General features: G+C 62.4%; 1 protein-coding gene across 4 annotated transcripts in view; it reads right to left on the bottom strand.

Moving 5' to 3' along the window:
* Positions 1-19,062, bottom strand: part of LRP1 (LDL receptor related protein 1) — a 177,441-nt gene that overhangs the window by 30,819 nt on the left and 127,560 nt on the right. For all 4 annotated transcript variants that reach the window (XM_065575932.1, XM_065575933.1, XM_065575935.1 and 1 more), the window contains 11 exons: positions 18,597-18,728; positions 17,930-18,064; positions 17,687-17,816; positions 16,542-16,668; positions 15,906-16,057; positions 13,686-13,810; positions 12,433-12,804; positions 5,751-5,940; positions 2,731-2,935; positions 2,262-2,454; positions 1,033-1,158 (listed from right to left, as the gene is read on the bottom strand). In XM_065575932.1, coding sequence (XP_065432004.1) covers positions 1,033-1,158; positions 2,262-2,454; positions 2,731-2,935; positions 5,751-5,940; positions 12,433-12,804; positions 13,686-13,810; positions 15,906-16,057; positions 16,542-16,668; positions 17,687-17,816; positions 17,930-18,064; positions 18,597-18,728 — 1,887 coding nt within the window. The remainder of the gene's footprint in view (positions 1-1,032; positions 1,159-2,261; positions 2,455-2,730; positions 2,936-5,750; positions 5,941-12,432; positions 12,805-13,685; positions 13,811-15,905; positions 16,058-16,541; positions 16,669-17,686; positions 17,817-17,929; positions 18,065-18,596; positions 18,729-19,062) is intronic.

Below are 19,062 nucleotides of genomic sequence, written 5' to 3'. Positions count from 1 at the left end.
ATCCTCGTTCACACCCTCTGCATCCCCTTCCATGTGCACCACGCCCTCCCCTCCCCCGTCCACGTGTGCCTCGTCCACGTTCACACCCTCTGCATCCCCTTCCATGTGCACCACGCCCTCCCCCATCCACGTGCGCCCTGTCCACGTTCACACCCTCTGCATCCCCTTCCATGTGCACCACGCCCTCCCCTCCCCCGTCCACGTGTGCCTCGTCCACGTTCACACCCTCTGCATCCCCTTCCATGTGCACCACGCCCTCCCCCATCCACGTGCGCCCTGTCCACGTTCACACCCTCTGCATCCCCCTTCCACCCCCTTCCACGTGTACCACGCCCTCCCCTCCCCTGTCCACGTGTGCCCCGTCCACGTTCACCCCCTCTGCATCCCCCTTCCACGTGCACCCCCTTCCACGTGTACCACGCCCTCCCCTCCCCTGTCCACGTGCGCCCTGTCCACGTTCACACCCTCTGCATCCCCTTCCATGTGCACCACGCCCTCCCCTCCCCCGTCCACGTGCGCCCTGTCCACGTTCACACCCTCTGCATCCCCCTTCCACGTACACCACACCCTCCCCTACCCGTGCACCCCGTCCACGTTCACACCCTCTGCATCCCCCTTCCACGTACACCACACCCTCCCCTTCCCCGTGCACCCCGTCCACGTTCACACCCTCTGCATCCCCCTTCCACATGCACCCCCTTCCCCCCCATCCCCCTTTCATGTGCACCACATTCCACGTGCACCATGCCCTCCCCATTCCCCTCCCCCGTCCACGACGCCCTCCCCCGTCCACATGCACCCCATCCATGTGCACGCCCTGTCCATGTGCACCCCCTTCCACATGCACCATGCCCTCCCCATCCCCCTTCCATGTGACACCCCTACCCTCCCCATGCCCCATGTGCACCGCCCCCTCCCCATCTCCCCTCCTTCTCCCTACTCCATCCCTCCTCCCTCTCCCCTTTATCCTCCTCCCCGCCCTCTGGCTCCCCTCCGCGCAGGGTGCGTGACCCGGTGGGGGGAGGGGCTCACCTTTGCAGGTGAAATCCTCCTGCAGGACCCGCTCGCCCCGGCAGGAGCAGTTGACGTGCCCCTTGGGGGTGAGCAGGCACAGGTCCTGGCAGCCCCCGTTGTTCACCCTGCAGGGGGACAGCTCGCCTGGGGGCAGGGGAAGAGCAGAGTCACACGCAGGCCCAGAGGAGACCCCGGCCAACGCTCTAGGGTAGGGGTGGGTGCAGGATCCCAGGTGCTGGGACTGGCCGGCAGGTTCCCAGAGCCAAGGGGAGACAGGGCCAGGCCCCTGTGCTGAATGGGGGTTCAGCAGTCTGCTGGGGAGGGACCGGGACCGGCAGGGGAGGTCTCTATGGGGTAAATCCCCACCCCTAGCCCGCACAGGGGACAGGAGAGCTGGGGAGGGACCGGGACAGACCAGGGGAGGTCTCTATGGGGTAAATCCCCACCCCTAGCCCGCACAGGGGACGGGAGAGCTGGAGAGGGACCGGGACAGACCAGGGGAGGTCTCTATGGGGTAAATCCCCACCCCTAGCCCGCACAGGGGACAGGAGAGCTGGGGAGGGACCGGGACAGACCAGGGGAGGTCTCTATGGGGTAAATCCCCACCCCTAGCCCGCACAGGGGACAGGAGAGCTGGGGAGGGACCGGGACAGACCAGGGGAGGTCTCTGTGGGGTAAATCCCCACCCCTAGCCCGCACAGGGGACGGGAGAGCTGGGGAGGGACCGGAACAGACCAGGGGAGGTCTCTATGGGGTAAATCCCCACCCCTAGCCCGCACAGGGGACGGGAGAGCTGGGGAGGGACCGGGACAGACCAGGGGAGGTCTCTATGGGGTAAATCCCCACCCCTAGCCCACACAGGGGACAGGAGAGCTGGGGAGGGACCGGGACAGACCGGGGAGGTCTCTATGGGGTAAATTCCCACCCCTAGCCCGCACAGGGGACGGGAGAGCTGGGGAGGGACCGGGACCGGCAGGGGAGGTCTCTATGGGGTAAATTCCCACCCCTAGCCCGCACAGGGGATGGGAGAGCTGGGGAGGGACCGGGACAGACCAGGGGAGGTCTCTATGGGGTAAATTCCCACCCCTAGCCCGCACAGGGGACGGGAGAGCTGGGGAGGGACTGGGACAGACCAGGGAGGTCTCTATGGGGTAAATTCCCACCCCTAGCCCGCACAGGGGACGGGGCGGGGCGGGCGGGAGGGGCAGTGGGGGCTCCAGGCAGGAATTCCCGGTCCGTTCCCTTACAGCTGTTGGTGTCGTTGGCCACGGCGATGATGCCCATGGGCTGCTGGGGGATGTCCACGCGCAGCAGCTTCATGTCCGTGCCCACGTACTTGTTGGCCCGCTGCACAGCCCGGCGCACCCAGTCCGTCCAGAAGATGTAGTCGCCGTAGACGGCCAGGCCGAAGGGGTGCACCGGCTCCGATTTCAGGATCACCTGCCGGGCGCCTCACACCGTTAGCCCGGGGGCTGGGGGCGGACGGGACCAACGGCTGCAGCCGCCCCCAACACTGGACAGTCCCTGGACTGGGGGGGGTCCTACCCTTCACAGGAGGCTGTGCCCAGGGTCAGGCCATCTGCCATGCCAGTGCCATCACCGCCCACCATGGTGATAACGCCGAACCAGGCTCCACTCTGCCCATCTCCAGGGGATCCAGCCAGCTTTCCCCAGGCCCCCTGCCCCAGGGGATCTACACCTGCCCCCCGCACTCACGTAGCGGTGGGACCCGTCGTACTCGCAGCGCTCGATCTTGTCCAGCGTGGCGTCAGAGAAGTAGATCTTCTCGGCCTTGTGGTCGATGGCCAGCCCGTTGGGCGTCCGGATGTCCTGATCGATGATGATGAGGACGTTGGCCCCGCCCAGGGTGGCCCGCATGATGCTGGGGTGCTGCTCGTTCCAGTTGGTCCAGAACATCAGGCTGAGGGGAGGGAGGCGGGAGGGGCGGGGCTGAGCCGGGCGGGGCTGCAGGGTGGGCCCCAGCTGAGTCGGAGACCCTGGGGCCGGCCCGCCTGGCTTCTGGGACTGGGGAGCTCCGGGCTACAGCCCCACGCTGCTATTCCCTGCTCACTGGGGGATCCCCCCAGGCTCTGGGCTGAATGGGGCTGCTGGTGCATTTACAGGGATATGACCCGGTAGGATCGGTGACGGGTGGGGCAGTAACAGGGACTAGACTAGAGAGCCCGCCAGAAAACCGATCCCAGCAGCTGGGGAAACCCGCTAGGGATCTGTGACGTTATTGACATAAACTGGGACCGTATAGATCATTGTTGCAACCAAGGTCCTGTAGTGGCACCCAAATCTTGTATAAAGGGGGTCAAATGGGGTGTCTAGGACAAGGTTATGGTTTACTGGTTATGATTATGCTGTCTATATGTGTGTATCAGTTTTGTAGTTGAAGTTATGAATATTGGCTCTATACTGTCTGTATGGCGAATATTGGCTCTATACTGTCTATATGTATGTATCAGTTTTGTGGTCGAAGTTATGAATATTGGCTCTATACTGTCTGTATGGCAAACTTATGCTATGCTTCTGGGTGACATCCCAGACAAGTTGAGATTAGCTCTGCCTAGCCTGCTTGATGGCCCATTAAGGACCATCAGCTATACAATGGACCCATTGAGAGAAGGCAGATAAGCCTTGTAACTCAGCAAAGTATGCAGGGACTGGCCCATGTGACTCCAGACTCCATCTTGCTGTAATTTTCCACAGTAAGAACAAAGAGGTGTTCTTACACCTGGAAAAGACTATATAAGGCTGATGCCTCATCTCCATCTGGTCTTCAATCCTGCTTCTTACCTCTGGAGGGACTTTGCTACAAACTGAAGCTCTGAACAAAGGACTGAATGACCCATCCCAGCTGGGGATGTATTCCAGAGACTTGATTTGAACCTGCAGTTTATTCCATCGCTGCTGCAAGCCTGAACCAAGAACTTTGCCATTACTGTATGGAATTGATTCCATTTAACCAATTCTAACTCTCATCTCTATCTTTTTCCTTTTATGAATAAACCTTTAGATTTTAGATTCTAAAGGATTGGCAGTAGCGTGATTTGTGGGTAAGGTCTGACTTGTATATTGACCTGGGTCTGGGGCTTGGTCCTTTGGGATCAGAACCTTTTTCTTTTACTGGGGTATTGGTTTTTATAACCATTTGTCCCCATAACGTGTGGCACTGGTGGTAATACTGGGAAACTGGAGTGTATAAGGAGATTGCTTGTGAGACTTGCGGTTAGCCAGTGGGGTGAGACCGAAGTCTTAATCTGGCTGGTTTGGTTTGCCTTAGAGGTGGAAAAACCCCGGCCTTGGGCTGTGACTGCCCTATTTTAGCAATTTGTCCTGGGTTGACACTCTCAGTTGGGTTCCGCCAGAACCGCATTGTCACAGGATCCCCTGACAGGAGCTCTGCCAATCTGCTCACGCGATGCTTCACATTTAACTCCAGGTCAGCTCCGTGGCACAGGGAACAGGGCATGGGGCCTTTCCCCTCTAGGGTGCGCCGGCTCCGATCCGGCCCCAAGGCAGGGGAGACACTGGCTTAGGGGGGTGGGGAATGGGGCCTTTCTCCTGTAGGGGGCGCCGGCTCTGATCCAGCCCCAGGGCAGGGGACTCACCGGCTCAGGGGGGCAGGGAATGGGGCATGGGGCCTTTCCCCTCTAGGGTGCGCCGCTCCGATCCGGCCCCAAGGCAGGGGACTCACTGGCTCAGGGCGGCAGGGAATGGGGCATGGGGACTTTCCCCTCTAGGGTGCGCCGGCTCCGATCCGGCCCCAGGGCAGGGGAGACACTGGCTTAGGGGGGTGGGGCATGGGGCATGGGGCCTTTCTCCTGTAGGGGGCGCCGGCTCTGATCCGGCCCCAGGGCAGGGGACTCACTGGCTCAGGGGGGCAGGGAATGGGGCATGGGGCCTTTCCCCTCTAGGGGGCGCCGGCTCCGATCCGGCCCCAAGGCAGGGGACTCACTGGCTCAGGGCGGCAGGGAATGGGGCATGGGGCCTTTCCCCTCTAGGGTGCGCCGGCTCCGATCCGGCCCCAGGGCAGGGGAGACACTGGCTTAGGGGGGTGGGGCATGGGGCATGGGGCCTTTCTCCTGTAGGGGGCGCCGGCTCTGATCCGGCCCCAGGGCAGGGGACTCACTGGCTCAGGGGGGCAGGGAATGGGGCATGGGGCCTTTCCCCTCTAGGGTGCGCCGCTCCGATCCGGCCCCAAGGCAGGGGAGACACTGGCTTAGGGGGGTGGGGAATGGGGCATGGGGCCTTTCCCCTGTAGGGGGCGCCGGCTCTGATCCGGCCCCAGAGCAGGGGAGACACTGGCTTAGGCGGGTGGGGAATGGGGCATGGGGCCTTTCTCCTGTAGGGGGCGCCGGCTCCGATCCGGCCCCAAGGCAGGGGACTCACTGGCTCAGGGGGGTGGGGAATGGGGTACGGGGCCTTTCCCCTCTAGGGGGCGCCAGCTCTGATCCGGCCCAGAATGCCCGTGACTGGACGTTCCCACGGCCTGTCTGTGAAATGAGTTCTGTGCTCAGCCCACTCCCGGTTACACGTGTCCCAGTCACCAAAGGCACCGCAGCCCCCTCGAGAGCAGGCCCAGAGAGACTGCTCGTACCCCCTAAGCTCCAGCAATGGGGGAGCAAGGCTGAGGCCCGCGGCAGGGGGCTCTCCCCCTAGCCCCGTGCACAGGCTGTCTGTCTCCAGGATGGCCGCTCCGCTCGCCCGCACGAGGCCCCAGCACTTACTTCTGGCACTCGTCCAGCACGAAGGCTCGAGGGTGATCGTCTCCTGACATGGTGATGACCGTCTCCCGCTCAAAGGCCCCCAGGCGGCTCTGATCCACCGTGTGCCGGGTGATGGTGGACGTGGTGTAGCTGGTCCAGTACAGCGTGTCCCAGCCCCGGTGGTACGCCAGCCCCTCCACTGAGCCCACATCTGCGGGGGGAGACGGGGGACAGAGCAGGTTGAGATTCGCTAGCCAGGCCGTTCCCCACACTCAGCGCCCAGCTGTGCCACCTCCAGATGTTTCGCAGCCCCTCCTCCCTGAGCCGTCCCCTCCCTGCTCCAGCCTGCCAGCGGGTTCAGAACTGGGACCTTCAGCACTCAAAGTGCAGGCTCCCGCCCCGGCGCTACCGGAGAACTCCATCGGCCGGGAGCAGTAGTAGAGCTGTTATCCTCTACGTGGGCCAGCGCTTCGGCCGCAACACACCAGAGCAGCAGCAAAATGGAGCAGGGGGACACAGGCTAACAGCAGCAGTGGGCGATTTAGGCTGGAGTCACAGACAGCTCAGGGCATCAGGCGTGAAACAGCAGAGCCCCTGGGGCTACAAGGTCAAGTGCCCCCCGCCCTTTACTGCCATCATCCTACGGAAACACGGCCTTAAAAACCAAGGCCCTGACTTCTCTGGGCCCATGGCACGTCTCCAGGGCCCCCTGTGCCGGAGAAGGGGGCAGGCCCTGCATGTACCCCCTCTGTTGAGGGCTCAGGGAATGTTACTGAAATGCTGCAGCAAGCCCCCCACCCCCCTTCCTCCCAGGAGTGGAAAGACTTTCAAATCTCCATGAACCCCCAGAAGGCTCGAGACCAGCCCTCCACGCCCAGTGCCTGGCGAGGATACCGGACGTTCACACCGCCATCTGCAGCACCCCCCGACTCTCCTCTCCCCCTCCGCTAGCGTCACGAGCAAGTTCTTTCATTTCCCACCTCCAGCCCGACGCTGCGGTTCGTGAGGCTGATGGGAACAGGGCGAAGCTGCGCTGACACCAGCGGGGCTACTCTGGGTTCACACCACTGCAAGGGCAGAAACCGGCTCCAACGTGGGTTTGGGACCAGGGGCTCAGGCTGACTGCACCGGAGTGACGCAGAAATGATACCGGCTCAGACACAGCGCGTTACGGGACAAAGGGCTCTCCGGGCGCTGCCCCACCCTTGTGCTGTCACTTACACTAGTGCGAAACAAGCGTGAAACACCACTCAGCTGACCAGGAGCGGCTCGCACGTCCTCTGCACTGGTCTCCCTGGGGAATCAGCCCGGCTGTGGTAACATCGAGGTCATGGGCCTTCCCTGTTCTAGCGCCTAGGTGTGCATCGATGTAGCCCTGCACACCCGGCCTGGCGAACACTGCTCAAGTCGCTCAGATCCATTCAACTGTTCCGCTGACTGCCCCAGAGACGGGCACTGGCAGCTGTAAACCGTCAGCACCGGCTCCTTCGGAGGCATGACGGCTGTTTACTTTAATCGCATTAAATAAACTCCCAGGAAACGCTCCCGGCGTCTCCCAGTAACGCTTCTGGCCATGTACGGCGCTTCTCTGACCCCCAGCACCGCGGCCCGGGGACGCCTCCGTCGCTAAGGCATTTATCCTGCCACCCGCGGGAGGTAGGCCAGGTACCAACGGGAGAACGGAGGCAGAGCAGGGAAATGACCCTCTCTCTTCCCGTCTCAGGGTAGAGCGCCCTGCCCCTCCTCCACTGGGGTGTACGTAGGGAACAGCTGGGGGCTTGGGGTTCCCTGAATTTGATCGGAATTTGGGTTACAGAGAACTTCCTCTTCCTACAGCCCTCTTTACTGTACACAAAACATCAGGCAGCGTCCCTGAGCCGGCCAGTGCTGTGAGCAGGGCACCTGTCGGCACAGCCGCCCCAGAGCCAGAGGGCTAAGCCAGATGTTCCGGGATCCACCGCGGGCACCAGGCGCTTTGCAATGAACCAGCCAGGCACGGCTGGGTTTGTGCTGCTCCACCAGCGAAGCCAATGAACAACAGGACCTAATGCGACCGTCTCCGAAGGGAGCGACGCACCCGCTGCTATGCCTCGAGTCAGTGTTTGAAGAGCGAATGGGGCATGCGGGACTCAGCTGCCGCCCGCGCCCCCGCTCTGCGGAGACACACTTCATCCCCGCTAAGCCCCGCGCTTTAATAATGTAAACGAGACGCACACAACAATCAGGACGATCTCAAGCGCCGCTGGGCCTTTAAATCCCATGAAAGTGTCGTCTGTAATTATCCAGGGCTGGCGAGGGGACAGGAAGGAGAGCGGTGACGAGTTGTTTAATATTCATGCGGTGCAGCCGACTCCAGCTTGTCCCGCTGGGCGCACGGCGCTGGTTGGGTCCCTCCGGGGCTGAGTCCATTTGAACAGCAGCCGGCCTGCGCGGCGGTGAATCGGGGTGGGCACGCACGGCTGGAGTTTGCTCTTCGCTCCGACCCGCTCACTAGCTCCTGTGCTCAAGTCAGATCAGCCATGAAGCAGGATGCGCCCGGCAGGAAATGGCGCCATGCCGTGCTAGGGGCTGCCTCCAGAACGGTCTGTGATACTTTTTGTTGTGCAAACGGCCTTGCTGCGGAGAAGCCAGCAGGCTGGACAGGGGAGGATGGCTTTGAAAAGAGGAGCCTGGCTTGGGGGCAACGCAGGGTGAACTGCGGTGGGATTTGGGGAAGGTGTGCGGTGAAGGACACAGGGAATGGGGCTCTCCAAGAGATGTCAAGCAGCACCTCACGCCACGTGTGGGGCTTCGGTTTGACCCTACCAACAGCCTCACGTCCAGCACACAGACGCTGGGAGGGGACCAGCCAGGGTGTGGGGGGCTGTTGCGAGCGGAGGGGGCTGGCAGAGGGGTGGAGAGAGGCGGAGGAGCCGGGAGGGAGGCTGCAGGCTGATGTAAGCACAGCAGGCGAGAGGAGGACCCGGGCCTGGGAAGGACAGAGCACTATTCGCGGGGGCCCCTGGGGCTGGCGTTCGCCATCCTCCTGAAGCGCACGGCACGGTGCTGCTCAACCTCAGCCCGGCGGACGTGCCGCAGGTGGCCCGCAGGCCCTTTGCCGCCGCAGCAGCCATCACACCCGTGCGGCTCTTCAGGGCCGGCCTCCACAAGCTCCTGCGTTTCATGGGCGTGGCCAACTCCTTCGCCACCGCCTTCACCCTGGCCGTGCACCGCGACCTGGCCGTGGCACATCCCTATCGCTGCCAACGAGTGTATGCCGTGGCCCTCTTCCTCTGTACCTTTGCCATCTCGCTGGCCGTCACCTCCACCACGCAGGCCAAGATTCGGGGGCACCCGTGCTCCGGGAAGGGCGATGCCCGCCCACTGCCTGCACAAACCAACGCTGGCTTGGGAAGGGTGCGGCTCCTGCTGCGGCTGGACCTTCGTCCTCTGCTGGCTCCCATCCTACCCTCTGTTGCTCCAGGGGCTGGCCGGCTCCCACGGCGCCCTCCCAGCTCTGTGCTGGTTCCTGGTAGGTGGCCAACCCGGCCATCTACATCTTCACGTCCAGGCAGTTCCGGAGCGATGCGTGGGCTCTGCTGCTTGGGGGCTGCAGGAAGAGGCCGGAGACTCTGGGGAAACGGGCTGTGAGGAAGTGGGAATGTTCTTAATGTTTTCTCTGAATACTGTGTGGCTGCCTCAGTTTCCCCTATGCCTTTCTTAAGTATCTAGGAGGTGGGATAAGGGGGTGTGATGGTTGCAGAGCCCTAGAGGGCCAGTGTGATGGTGTCTGCACAGAGAATGGCCGACACCCTGTCTCCTGGCCACTGATGGCCTGGGCCCCTCCCCTGCAAGGGGCCAACTGAAGGTGTTGGAGAACAAAGAGATCAGGTGGCCTCCTGGCCCGGGAAAGAGACAAAGGCCAGAGGAGGGGCTGGAGGGGGTTTCAGTTTGGAACTGGCTGGGGAAATAGAGGGAGCCCCAGAGCTGGGGTCTAAGCTCCCTGCCCCCCAAGATGGACCTGACTGAGGGGGTCCTGTTGTCTGTACCTACAAGCTCTGCTTTGACTGTGTTCCTGTCGTCTAATAAACCTTCTGTTTTACTGGTTGGCCGAGAGCCTCGGTGAATCACAGGAAGTGGGGGGTGCAGGGCCCTGACTCCCCCACACTCTGTGACACAGGCCACAGCCTCAGCAGCCACCGGGGGGCAGCACTTCCCGTTCTCCCGCGGAAGAGAGAGGGAGAAACAATGGAGCAGAAGGAGCCCGGCAGGAGCTCCATTGCGCGCAGGCTCTTGCTCATCCACCGCTACACACAGCCGGCACAGCTTCGAGTTGCCTTTGCTCTTCTGTGGATCAGGGGCAAACTGGGCCTTGCTGTGTCTCCTCCCTTGGCTGCTGAGAGGGGGCAGGGCCCGAGGATTTGGGTGCAGGCTGGTTCTTGGGTAAAAGCAGCCCCTGCTTTCCTGGCTGCCCTGCCCCCCTAGCTCCCATGGGTGCCACAGGGCCGGGACGGGAATGGGAAGGGGGCTTTGCAAGCCAAGACAGAGTTCAGCTCCCAGGCACGCTCCTGCTCTAGGTCCTTCATGTTCATAAGCAGCGTTATTATGGTCATGCCTGGAGCTGCAGCCAAGCCCAGGTCCCATTGTGCGGGGGGCTGTACACACAGGCCCTGCTCTGACGAGCTCAGTCTAGACAGCTGAAGAATGGATGATTGCACCCATTTTACAGATGGGAACACTGAGCCAAGAGCGGGGAAGTAATGGGCCCCAGGTCGGCCAGGGGGTCTGTAGCAAAGGTAGGAACTGAACTCAGCTCTCCTCCACGGCAGTCCAATGCCTTAACCGCTAGGCACCTCCTTCACCGCAGATGGACCCACCGAATCCTTCGCTCCCCCAGCTGCAATCAATTACAACCGCTTTCCTGGCCAGAGCAATAAACGCGGTGCAAGCTCATTATGAATGTGAATCAGCTTATTAATGAATTTATGACGCTGGGTGGAGATTTACTCTAGTGGTGCGGAGCTGGCCACGCGCACGGCGACAGCTGTAGGAACCAATAAAACTAATCAAGTTTCGGGGTGAACGGTAGCTCGGGAGGCCAGGGGCTGGTTCAGGCTGAGTGGCTTAGTCTTGTAAATGTAACGCAAACAGAGAGCTGCCAAGATGTGCCGTGGGGCCTCATCTCCTGGGAAACGCCTGCGCACACGGACAGAGACACTCACGCACACAGACCAAGACATGTGCGGACACACAGACGGAGACACTCTCACACACGGACAGCCACGCACATTCACACACATGGACGGAGACATTCACACACATGGATGGATGGAGAGACATGCACACACACGGATGGAGACGCGCACACATGGACACTCTCACACACGGATGGAAACATGCACCCGGATGCACACCAATGGAGAGATGCTCACACACGGACACATGCACACATACAGACGCAGACGGGTACACACACATGTACGGAGACACACACATGGACGCACACAGACAGACACACACACAGACAGACATACACGCAGACATACTCATACGGAGACACACACAGACGGAGAGACGCTCACGCACACACGGATGGACGGAGACACTCACACACGCTCACAAAGGGAGGTAGATCCACACCGGGTATAAATGATCCTAACTCCCTTAGAGCCAATGGAGCTACGCCAGTGGAGGCTCTGCCCCAGGCTTTCCTGGCTCGATCTCTCTGCTGATTCTGCCCGGGCAGCAGCTGCTCTGAGGGCAAAGGGGGCGTCTCTAGCTACGCCCAGAGCAGGGCTCGAGCGTGAGCCATCGGGCTGGCACGCCAGCCTCCAGCCTCGCTAGGTCTCTCGGGAAAGGCAAAAGTGCCTCAGATGGCAGGGAAGGCGGCAGATCGGCCTGGGGACAGAAACAATGTTAAGGATAAAGAGTCCAGGCTGGGGAATCCAACAGCAAGGGAAGCTGGAGCCGGATCCCCTGGAGGCTGCAGGATGGGAAAGCGATGGCGGACGGGGTCTGTCCCTGGACACGCCCACTGGAAGGACAGGCACGCTGCAGGGAGGTGTGCTGGGGCCGCACCCAACGGCTCTCACTGATCCAGGATGCGGGGATCCCTGCACGGTGGAAACCGGGATGCACCCATCCCCCACACTTGAGAGCCCCACGACACGGGTCCCCCTCATTCTGGAGCCCCCACTTGCCACCTGCCTGCCCCCCAAACTCTAGAGCCCCAGGCCACGGTGACCCCAGGCCACCTGCATCCTTCGCCAGCACCTCCCACGTTCTAGAGCCTGTCTCCTCCCCCCGAACCCCCACATTCCGGAGGCCCATGATGCAGCCACCCCGCTCTAGAACAAACCCATGGGGACGGCACTCAGGACATGCCCCCATGGGGGTTCTAGAGCCCTGGGCAGAAAATTCCCAGCCAATCCCTGAACAACTGCCCTTCCCCCATAACAAACTTTACCCTGGAATCCTTACACTGAGATAAGGAGACAGGAAGAGGGGAGAGATGGAGGAAGAGGAAGAAGAGGGGAGAGACGGAGGATGAGGATGGAGGAGGAGGGGAGAGAGGGAGGAAGGGGATAGATGGAGTAGACGGGGACAGAGGAAGGGGACAGAGGAAGAGGACGAGGAGGAAGAAGAGGGGAGAGAGGGAGGAAGCCGCAAGGGAGGGGAGAGACAGAGGAGGAGGAGGCGGCGAGGGAGGGCCCAGGGGACTCACTCTCCACAATGGTCTTGCGCCCGGTGCCGTCGTCGCTGATTTGCTGGATGTTGCCGAAGTGGATGTCGCTGTAGAAGATGCGGTTGCTGCCGGCGGTGCCGGCGCGGTAGTCGAAGGCCAGGGCGATGACGTTCTTCATGTGCTCGGCGTCCTCGAAGGGCTTGACGGGCGCGTTCAGGTTGCTCTCGTCCGACAGGTGGATGCTTTTGAGGATGGTGCGCTCAGAGTAGAGCAGGTAGCCGTCGTAGTCCTGGCAGTTCACCCCGTCCTCAGCGAGCATGCCGTGGGCACAGGCGCACGTCCGCTGCCCGTTGCCGCGGAACAGACACAGCTGCTGGCAGCCGCCGTTGTTCTGGGCGCAGACGTTGGTGCCTGTGGGGAGGACAATATGGATTAAACTCTACACAGAAGGGATGGGGGGCTTGGGTGGCAGACTGGAGGGGGCGTGTGGGCCCCAAGGTCTGGGGGAGGCCCCCATGCCCCACATTTCAAGGACCGTACGGGCACAGAGAACGCAGCTCCCGCGTCACGTGTTTTAACGTCTCCCCCACATTCCCAGAGAAGGGAGGGGGCAAAACCTGATTCAAGCCAAAGGGAAGGGCTGGTGGGGGCAGGCTGCTGTGGGGTGAAATCACAGAGGGAAAGCGAGCGGGAGTCCTCGGAACACTCTCTGGGACTCAATCGACACTCAAAAGTCAGGTCGACAGCGACGTGAAACCAACACAGCTGCGCTGAACTAAAGCCAGCGTAGACGCAAAGCTGCTTCCATCAGGGAAGCGACTGTCGTGTGGGGAGGTGACAAAGGCCCTTCCGTCAGCCTACGCAATGGGGATACGCTGGCACGGCCCCCAGCATAGCTGGGCTGGTCCACAGCCTGTAGCGTAGACACCGCCTGGGGCTGCTTTTGTGCGTGCGCCGAGTGAGTGCGAGACTCCTTGTGCGTCAGGGTGCACACGTGTGACTGGGAGTGGGAACGCATCTGGGTGCGTGAACCCCTGTGCGTGGGGTTGCACTTTGCTCATTTTTCCAAATATCCCTTCTAGAACCTCCCCCCACCAAGATAATTCCCAGCCTTTGCAAACAGAGACAAGAGAAAAAAATCCCTCCATGAGAACAGACAAGCCAACGGGTTCCTTCAAACGTCTCCCGGTGCCCCTGCCTGCAGACGCCCCCCATCAGCAGCACTTAACCCCCCCCCCCGAGGAAAGTGAGGCGCAAGGGGGCATGCTGGACACACCAGCCCCTGGACGTACCCTTTTGCCTGGCTTGGTTGAACACTTTGATGTCCTTCAGCTGCACTCCTATCCCTGTCCTCAGGGACACCGACTCCGTGGCGTTGTCCTTGCTGCCCCTTTTGATGGACCCGTTGGCGTGGGTCCTAGAAGGTGAACGAGGTCAGTGAACTGGAGGCGTCGTAGGGCGTGAACACGTCGCTGCACGCAGCAGGGACCGCGCCCGCCCGCCGTGCCCAGCCACAATCTGCCAGTGTTCACATGCCCTGGTCCCCCACCGCCATCCTGGATGTCATGTACCTCTGCGCTGCAACCACCCCCCCGGAATTACACATACCCCCTGCAGCCATGCTCACACCCCCACTCACCCACCCCCTCAGAGTTACACACCCACCCCCTACACCCCCACACCCGGGATTACACACATACCTTACACCCCCACTCTCTCACATACACCCCCCCCGTGTCAGCGTCTCACAAATGTCATTCACTCACTCGCAGCCCCAGAGCAGCCCATTGTCAGGCCTGGGGGACCGGAGGGGCGGGGGGAGCCTCCATAGGGCTCATCCCCCCACTCCTGAGCTGTTCAGTGCCCAGATAGGCCAGGAGGCTCCAGATGCCCCCTCCTGGGCACTGGCATCCCACTCCCATTTCCCTGGAAGTGTGTGTGCGGGGGTGTGGGGGGGTGCAGGGGAGGAGCACTAGGCTGGATCTCTATGGGCACTGGCCTCAACTCTGAACCACAGAGACCTCTAGGGACCCCCCCCGGCCTCCAAACCACAGAGACCCCCAGGGACCCCCCCCCGGCCTCTGAACCACAGAGACCTCCAGGGACCCCCCCAGGTCTCCAAACCACAGAGACCCCTAGGGACCGCCCCCCCCGGCCTCTGAACCACAGAGACCCCTAGGGACCCCCCCCGGCCTCTGAACCACAGAGACCTCTAGGGACCCCCCCAGGCCTCCAAACCACAGAGACCCCTAGGGACCCCCCCCCCCGGCCTCTGAACCACAGAGACCTCTAGGGACCCCCCCAGGCCTCCAAACCACAGAGACCCCTAGGGACCCTCCCAGGCCTCTGAACCACAGAGACCCCTAGGGATCCCCCCCCCCGGCCTCTGAACCACAGAGACCCCTAGGGACCTCCCCCCCCCGGCCTCTGAACCACAGAGACGTCTAGGGACCCCCCCAGGCCTCCAAACCACAGAGACCCCTAGGGACCCCCCCCGGCCTCCAAACCACAGAGACCTCTAGGGACCCTCCCAGGCCTCTGAACCACAGAGACCCCTAGGGACCCCCCCAGCCTCAACTCTGAACCACAGAGACCTCTAGGGACCCCCCCAGGCCTCAACTCTGAACCACAGAGACCCCTAGGGACCCCCCCAGCCTCAACTCTGAACCACAGAGACCCCTAGGGACCCCCCCAGCCTCAACTCTGAACCACAGAGACCTCTAGGGACCCCCCCAGGCCTCAACTCTGAACCACAGAGACCTCTAGAGACCCCCCCAGGCCTCAACTCTGAACCACAGAGACCCCTAGGAACCCCCCCAGGCCTCCAAACCACAGAGACCCCTTGGGACCCCCCCCCCCCGGCCTCTGAACCACAGAGACCCCTAGGGACCCCCCCAGGCCTCCGAACCACAGAGACCCCTAGGGACCCCCCCAGGCCTCCGAATCATAGAGACCCATGTCTAGAGCATACCCCCAACGCTCCCCCAGCAACAGAGCTGCAGCACTGGGCAGCGTCATGGCTAGAGCGGCACTCCCTAGGCAGCCACTCTAGCCAGCTCTTTGGCCGCTCGCTGGTGGGGACCAAGCTCTCAGGGTGAGTCCTCCAGGACTCCACACCACAGAGCCCCTGCCTAGAGCGTAGCTCTCGCCACCAAGCCCCGCAGCCATAGAGCTCCAGCACTGGTGTGGGTAGAGCGGCACCAGGCAGGCAGCCACTCTAGCCATAGCCCTGCCCAGCGCTGTGGCTCTATGGCAGTGGGTGGGTGGGTTGGGGGTATACTCTAGACAGCAGTCTCTATGGTTCAGAGTGCTGGAGGACCCCCAGGGGCCACCATCTCTGATCACAGGCGAGATAGGGAGCATGCCCGGAATGATTGCATTTTATGCAAATGACATGTAAATTTAAAGCAGGGGCATTGCCTCATTTGCATAACACCTCCAGGTCCACCCCCGTCTCCCCCTGCAGCTCTGCAGAGCTCCGGGCTCCCTGCGCGGTGGGGAGGGAACCGTACCGGTCACTCCAGTAGATGTAATCCTCGAAGACCGACACCGAGAACATGTCCATGTTGTTGCTGGACAGGACGACCTCCCTGTTCTCTCCCGTCTCCAGGTCGATGCGTTCGATCTTGTCCATCCGAGCGTCACACCAGTACAGCTTCCCGTCCTGGAGGGGGAGGCAACGCACCCCGGTGGGATACAGCTCAGCGGGGCGGAGGGGGAGGGAAAGAGAAGGGGGAGCATGCCCGTCTCCATCGGGGGCTCAGCGCTGGGACGCAGCAGTTGGAAGAGCAAAGCCGCACACCAGGAGCCCAGGTCCCCGCCCCACAGACATACAGGACATGGATGCAGAGAGACAGGGCAGCACCAGGAAACAATGGGACGGAGCCGGTCAGCAGGATGGCCCGAGATCCGAGTGCCCCAGCTGCGTATGGCTTTGCAGTCAGAGCTCCACAACCCTCCAGTCCCTCCCACTGCAGGGTGACGGCTGCATTTTGGGTGGTCCCGACCCACTGATAACTGCCGCATGCCTGGTATCCTGCCCCTCCTGGGATGGGCCATTGTAGCTCAGATCCACCTGACCCGACAGCTGCTCCTATACACCCGCCTGCATCCATTACCAGCGCCGCAGCGGAGGGCGGCCGCCGTACCTGGTAGTCGACCGATATCCCGTTGGGCCAGCTGATGCTCGCGTTGACCAGGACCATCCGTTCTGTCCCATCCAGGCGAGAGCGTTCGATGCGGGGGTACTGGCCCCACTCTGTCCAGAACAGGTACCTGTGGGGACACCGAGCACGGCTCGCCAGTGACCCCGCTGTGCACATGCCCCTCGCCCTTGGATCGCCCCCTTCCCCTGACCCCTGGCGCTCTCACAACCTTTGGGGTCCTGGATGCCTGGAGGAGAAGCGGCTTGTTGCAGCCGAGGGGTGGGCCTGGGTGTCTGGCAGTCCAGGGGCTCACCCCACGTCTGACATCGGATCCCCCCTCCATGGCTAAGGGCAGGTCCCTCAGGCCAATGTCCCTGAAAGCAGCCGGTGGTTTTGGGAGCCCCGGATGGGACTGTCAGAGGTGCTGCCAGTCAGGGGGAGCTGCGGGTGCTCAGCACCTCTGAAAACAAGGCCCAGAGTATCACACAACAGGAACCCAGAAGCACAAGCCGCTTTGGGCCTGATCCTTGGGGTGGGGCAAGGTTCTGCATGAAGTCAGGGCCAGAGCTGGGGAGAGAACTCAGGAGTCCTGGCTCCTAGTCACCCGCACCCCACTCTAACCCATCAGACCCCACTCCCCTCCCAGAGCTGGGCACAGAACCCAGGAGTCCTGGCTCCTAGTCACCCCCACCCCGGTCTAACCCACCAGACCCCACTCCCCTCCCAGAGCTGGGCACAGAACCCAGGAGTCCTGGCTCCTAGTCACCCCCATCCCACTCTAACCCACCAGACCCCAGTCCCCTCCCAGAGCTGGGCACAGAACCCAGCCCCCCTGCTTTAATTCACTAGACCCCACTTCTCCCCCAGCACTGAGCATAGAACCCAGGAGTCCTGACCACACTAGAGCCAATGCTGGGGAGTCCTGTAATTAAAGGACCCCCAGCAGCCAAGCACAGAACCCAGGAGCCCAGACTCCGAATTCCCCCCACCCCAGCCACTAAACCCCATTCCTGCCCCAGAGCTAAGAACTGAACCCAGGAGTCCTGGCTCCCAGCCCGACCCCGGGGGCTGAGGCCTGCAGAGGTTTCATCTAGTCCAATCCAGGCTGCTCTGCTCCCAGGGCAGCCGGCCGCCCGCGGGCGCCTCACCCTTTCTCCGGGTGCACCGTGATGGCCCGAGGTTTATCCAGCCCCTGCGAGATGACAACGTAGCGGAATGACCCGTTCAGTCTGGCCACCTCGATGACGTCGAAGCCTTGGTCCGTCCAGTAGATGTTTCCTGGGGCGGGCGACAGTGACGTGCTGTGAGCCAGGCCCCGCTCCCGGCCGTGCCGGCACGTGGCTCCCCTCCCCGCAGGGCCGGAGCCCGGGGGACGTATGGACGCGCCTCACCTGCTATCCAGTCGACCGCGATGCCTTCCACGCGCCCGATCCCATTGGTGACCACGTCCTCCCGCCACGTCTGGTCGCGCTTGGCCCGGCTGATGGTGCTGAGGCCCATGTCCACCCAGTAGATGGTGTCGTTCTCTAGGGAGCAGAGCGGGCGGGGGGGTCAGGCAGGCAGCGTTCTGCACAAATCTCACCAGCTGGGGGCGCTCACGCAACGGGGAAGACATGCCAGAAACAGGATACTGGGCAGGGCTGCAGAGACGGGGGGCGGGGGGCGCTGAGGGGTATGGGGATTGGGGACAAGGCTCTGGCTACGGCCTCGTTAAACCTCACACCTATCGGCCGAGCTGAAGAGAGTGGGGGTGAGGGCCGCCCAGCGACGCCGCTCCGCATCTCCAGCGCCTCCCAGTCTTTCCCCAGCTAGCTCAGCCTCCCTGGCATCGCCATCCCCATCATGCCATGGGGGAAACTGAGGCACAGAGCAGCAAAGGGACTCCCCCGTTGGGTCAGCGGCTGAGCCGGGCACAGAACCCAGGAGTCCTGGCTCTCGGCACTGCCTGGCAGCAGGGAGGGATGTTGTCTCCCCTCCAATCTCCGGTCGGGCCCGAAGCCTGGTCTACGAGGAGACCGTGTCGCTGGTGCCCGAAGAGCGGCGCACGGCGGCTCTCACCCGCGTGGAAATCGATCCCCACGGCCAGCGAGGTCCCAGACACGGGCACCAGGGCGTCGGACTTGTCGTTGGGATCCAGGGGGATGCCGCGGATCCCCTCGTGCACCGAGTACAGCAGAAAGGAGCCCACGCCTGCGAAGGCAAGGGGACAGTCAGGGGTCTCTGCCAGCCCAGGGGAGCCAGGGAGCCGCTGGGCTGTGGGGAAAAGGCAGCGGCTTCCCAAGGGCTGAGCAGAGCCATGGAGAAGGGACTCCCGGCAGCCCGCCCGTGTCCCAGCAGTACCGAGGCTGGTCTGTGCTGGGACGGGGTGTGTGTGTGTGTGTGTGTTGTACTGAGTCAGATGCAGCATGAGGCATAACTACACGTGCCTCCCCAGCGCCCCCCCCCACGCCCACCTCCTGGCACGCTGGGTAAACTGACGCATGGGAGCCGTGGGCGAGAGCGAAGGCAGCTGTCACGGGTTTAG

Source organism: Chrysemys picta, chromosome 22, assembly GCF_011386835.1.
Source record: "Chrysemys picta bellii isolate R12L10 chromosome 22, ASM1138683v2, whole genome shotgun sequence".
Classification (NCBI taxonomy): domain Eukaryota; kingdom Metazoa; phylum Chordata; order Testudines; family Emydidae; genus Chrysemys; species Chrysemys picta.
The sequence above is the reverse complement of the archived record's forward strand: the minus strand, read 5'-3'. Positions and strand labels throughout refer to the sequence as shown.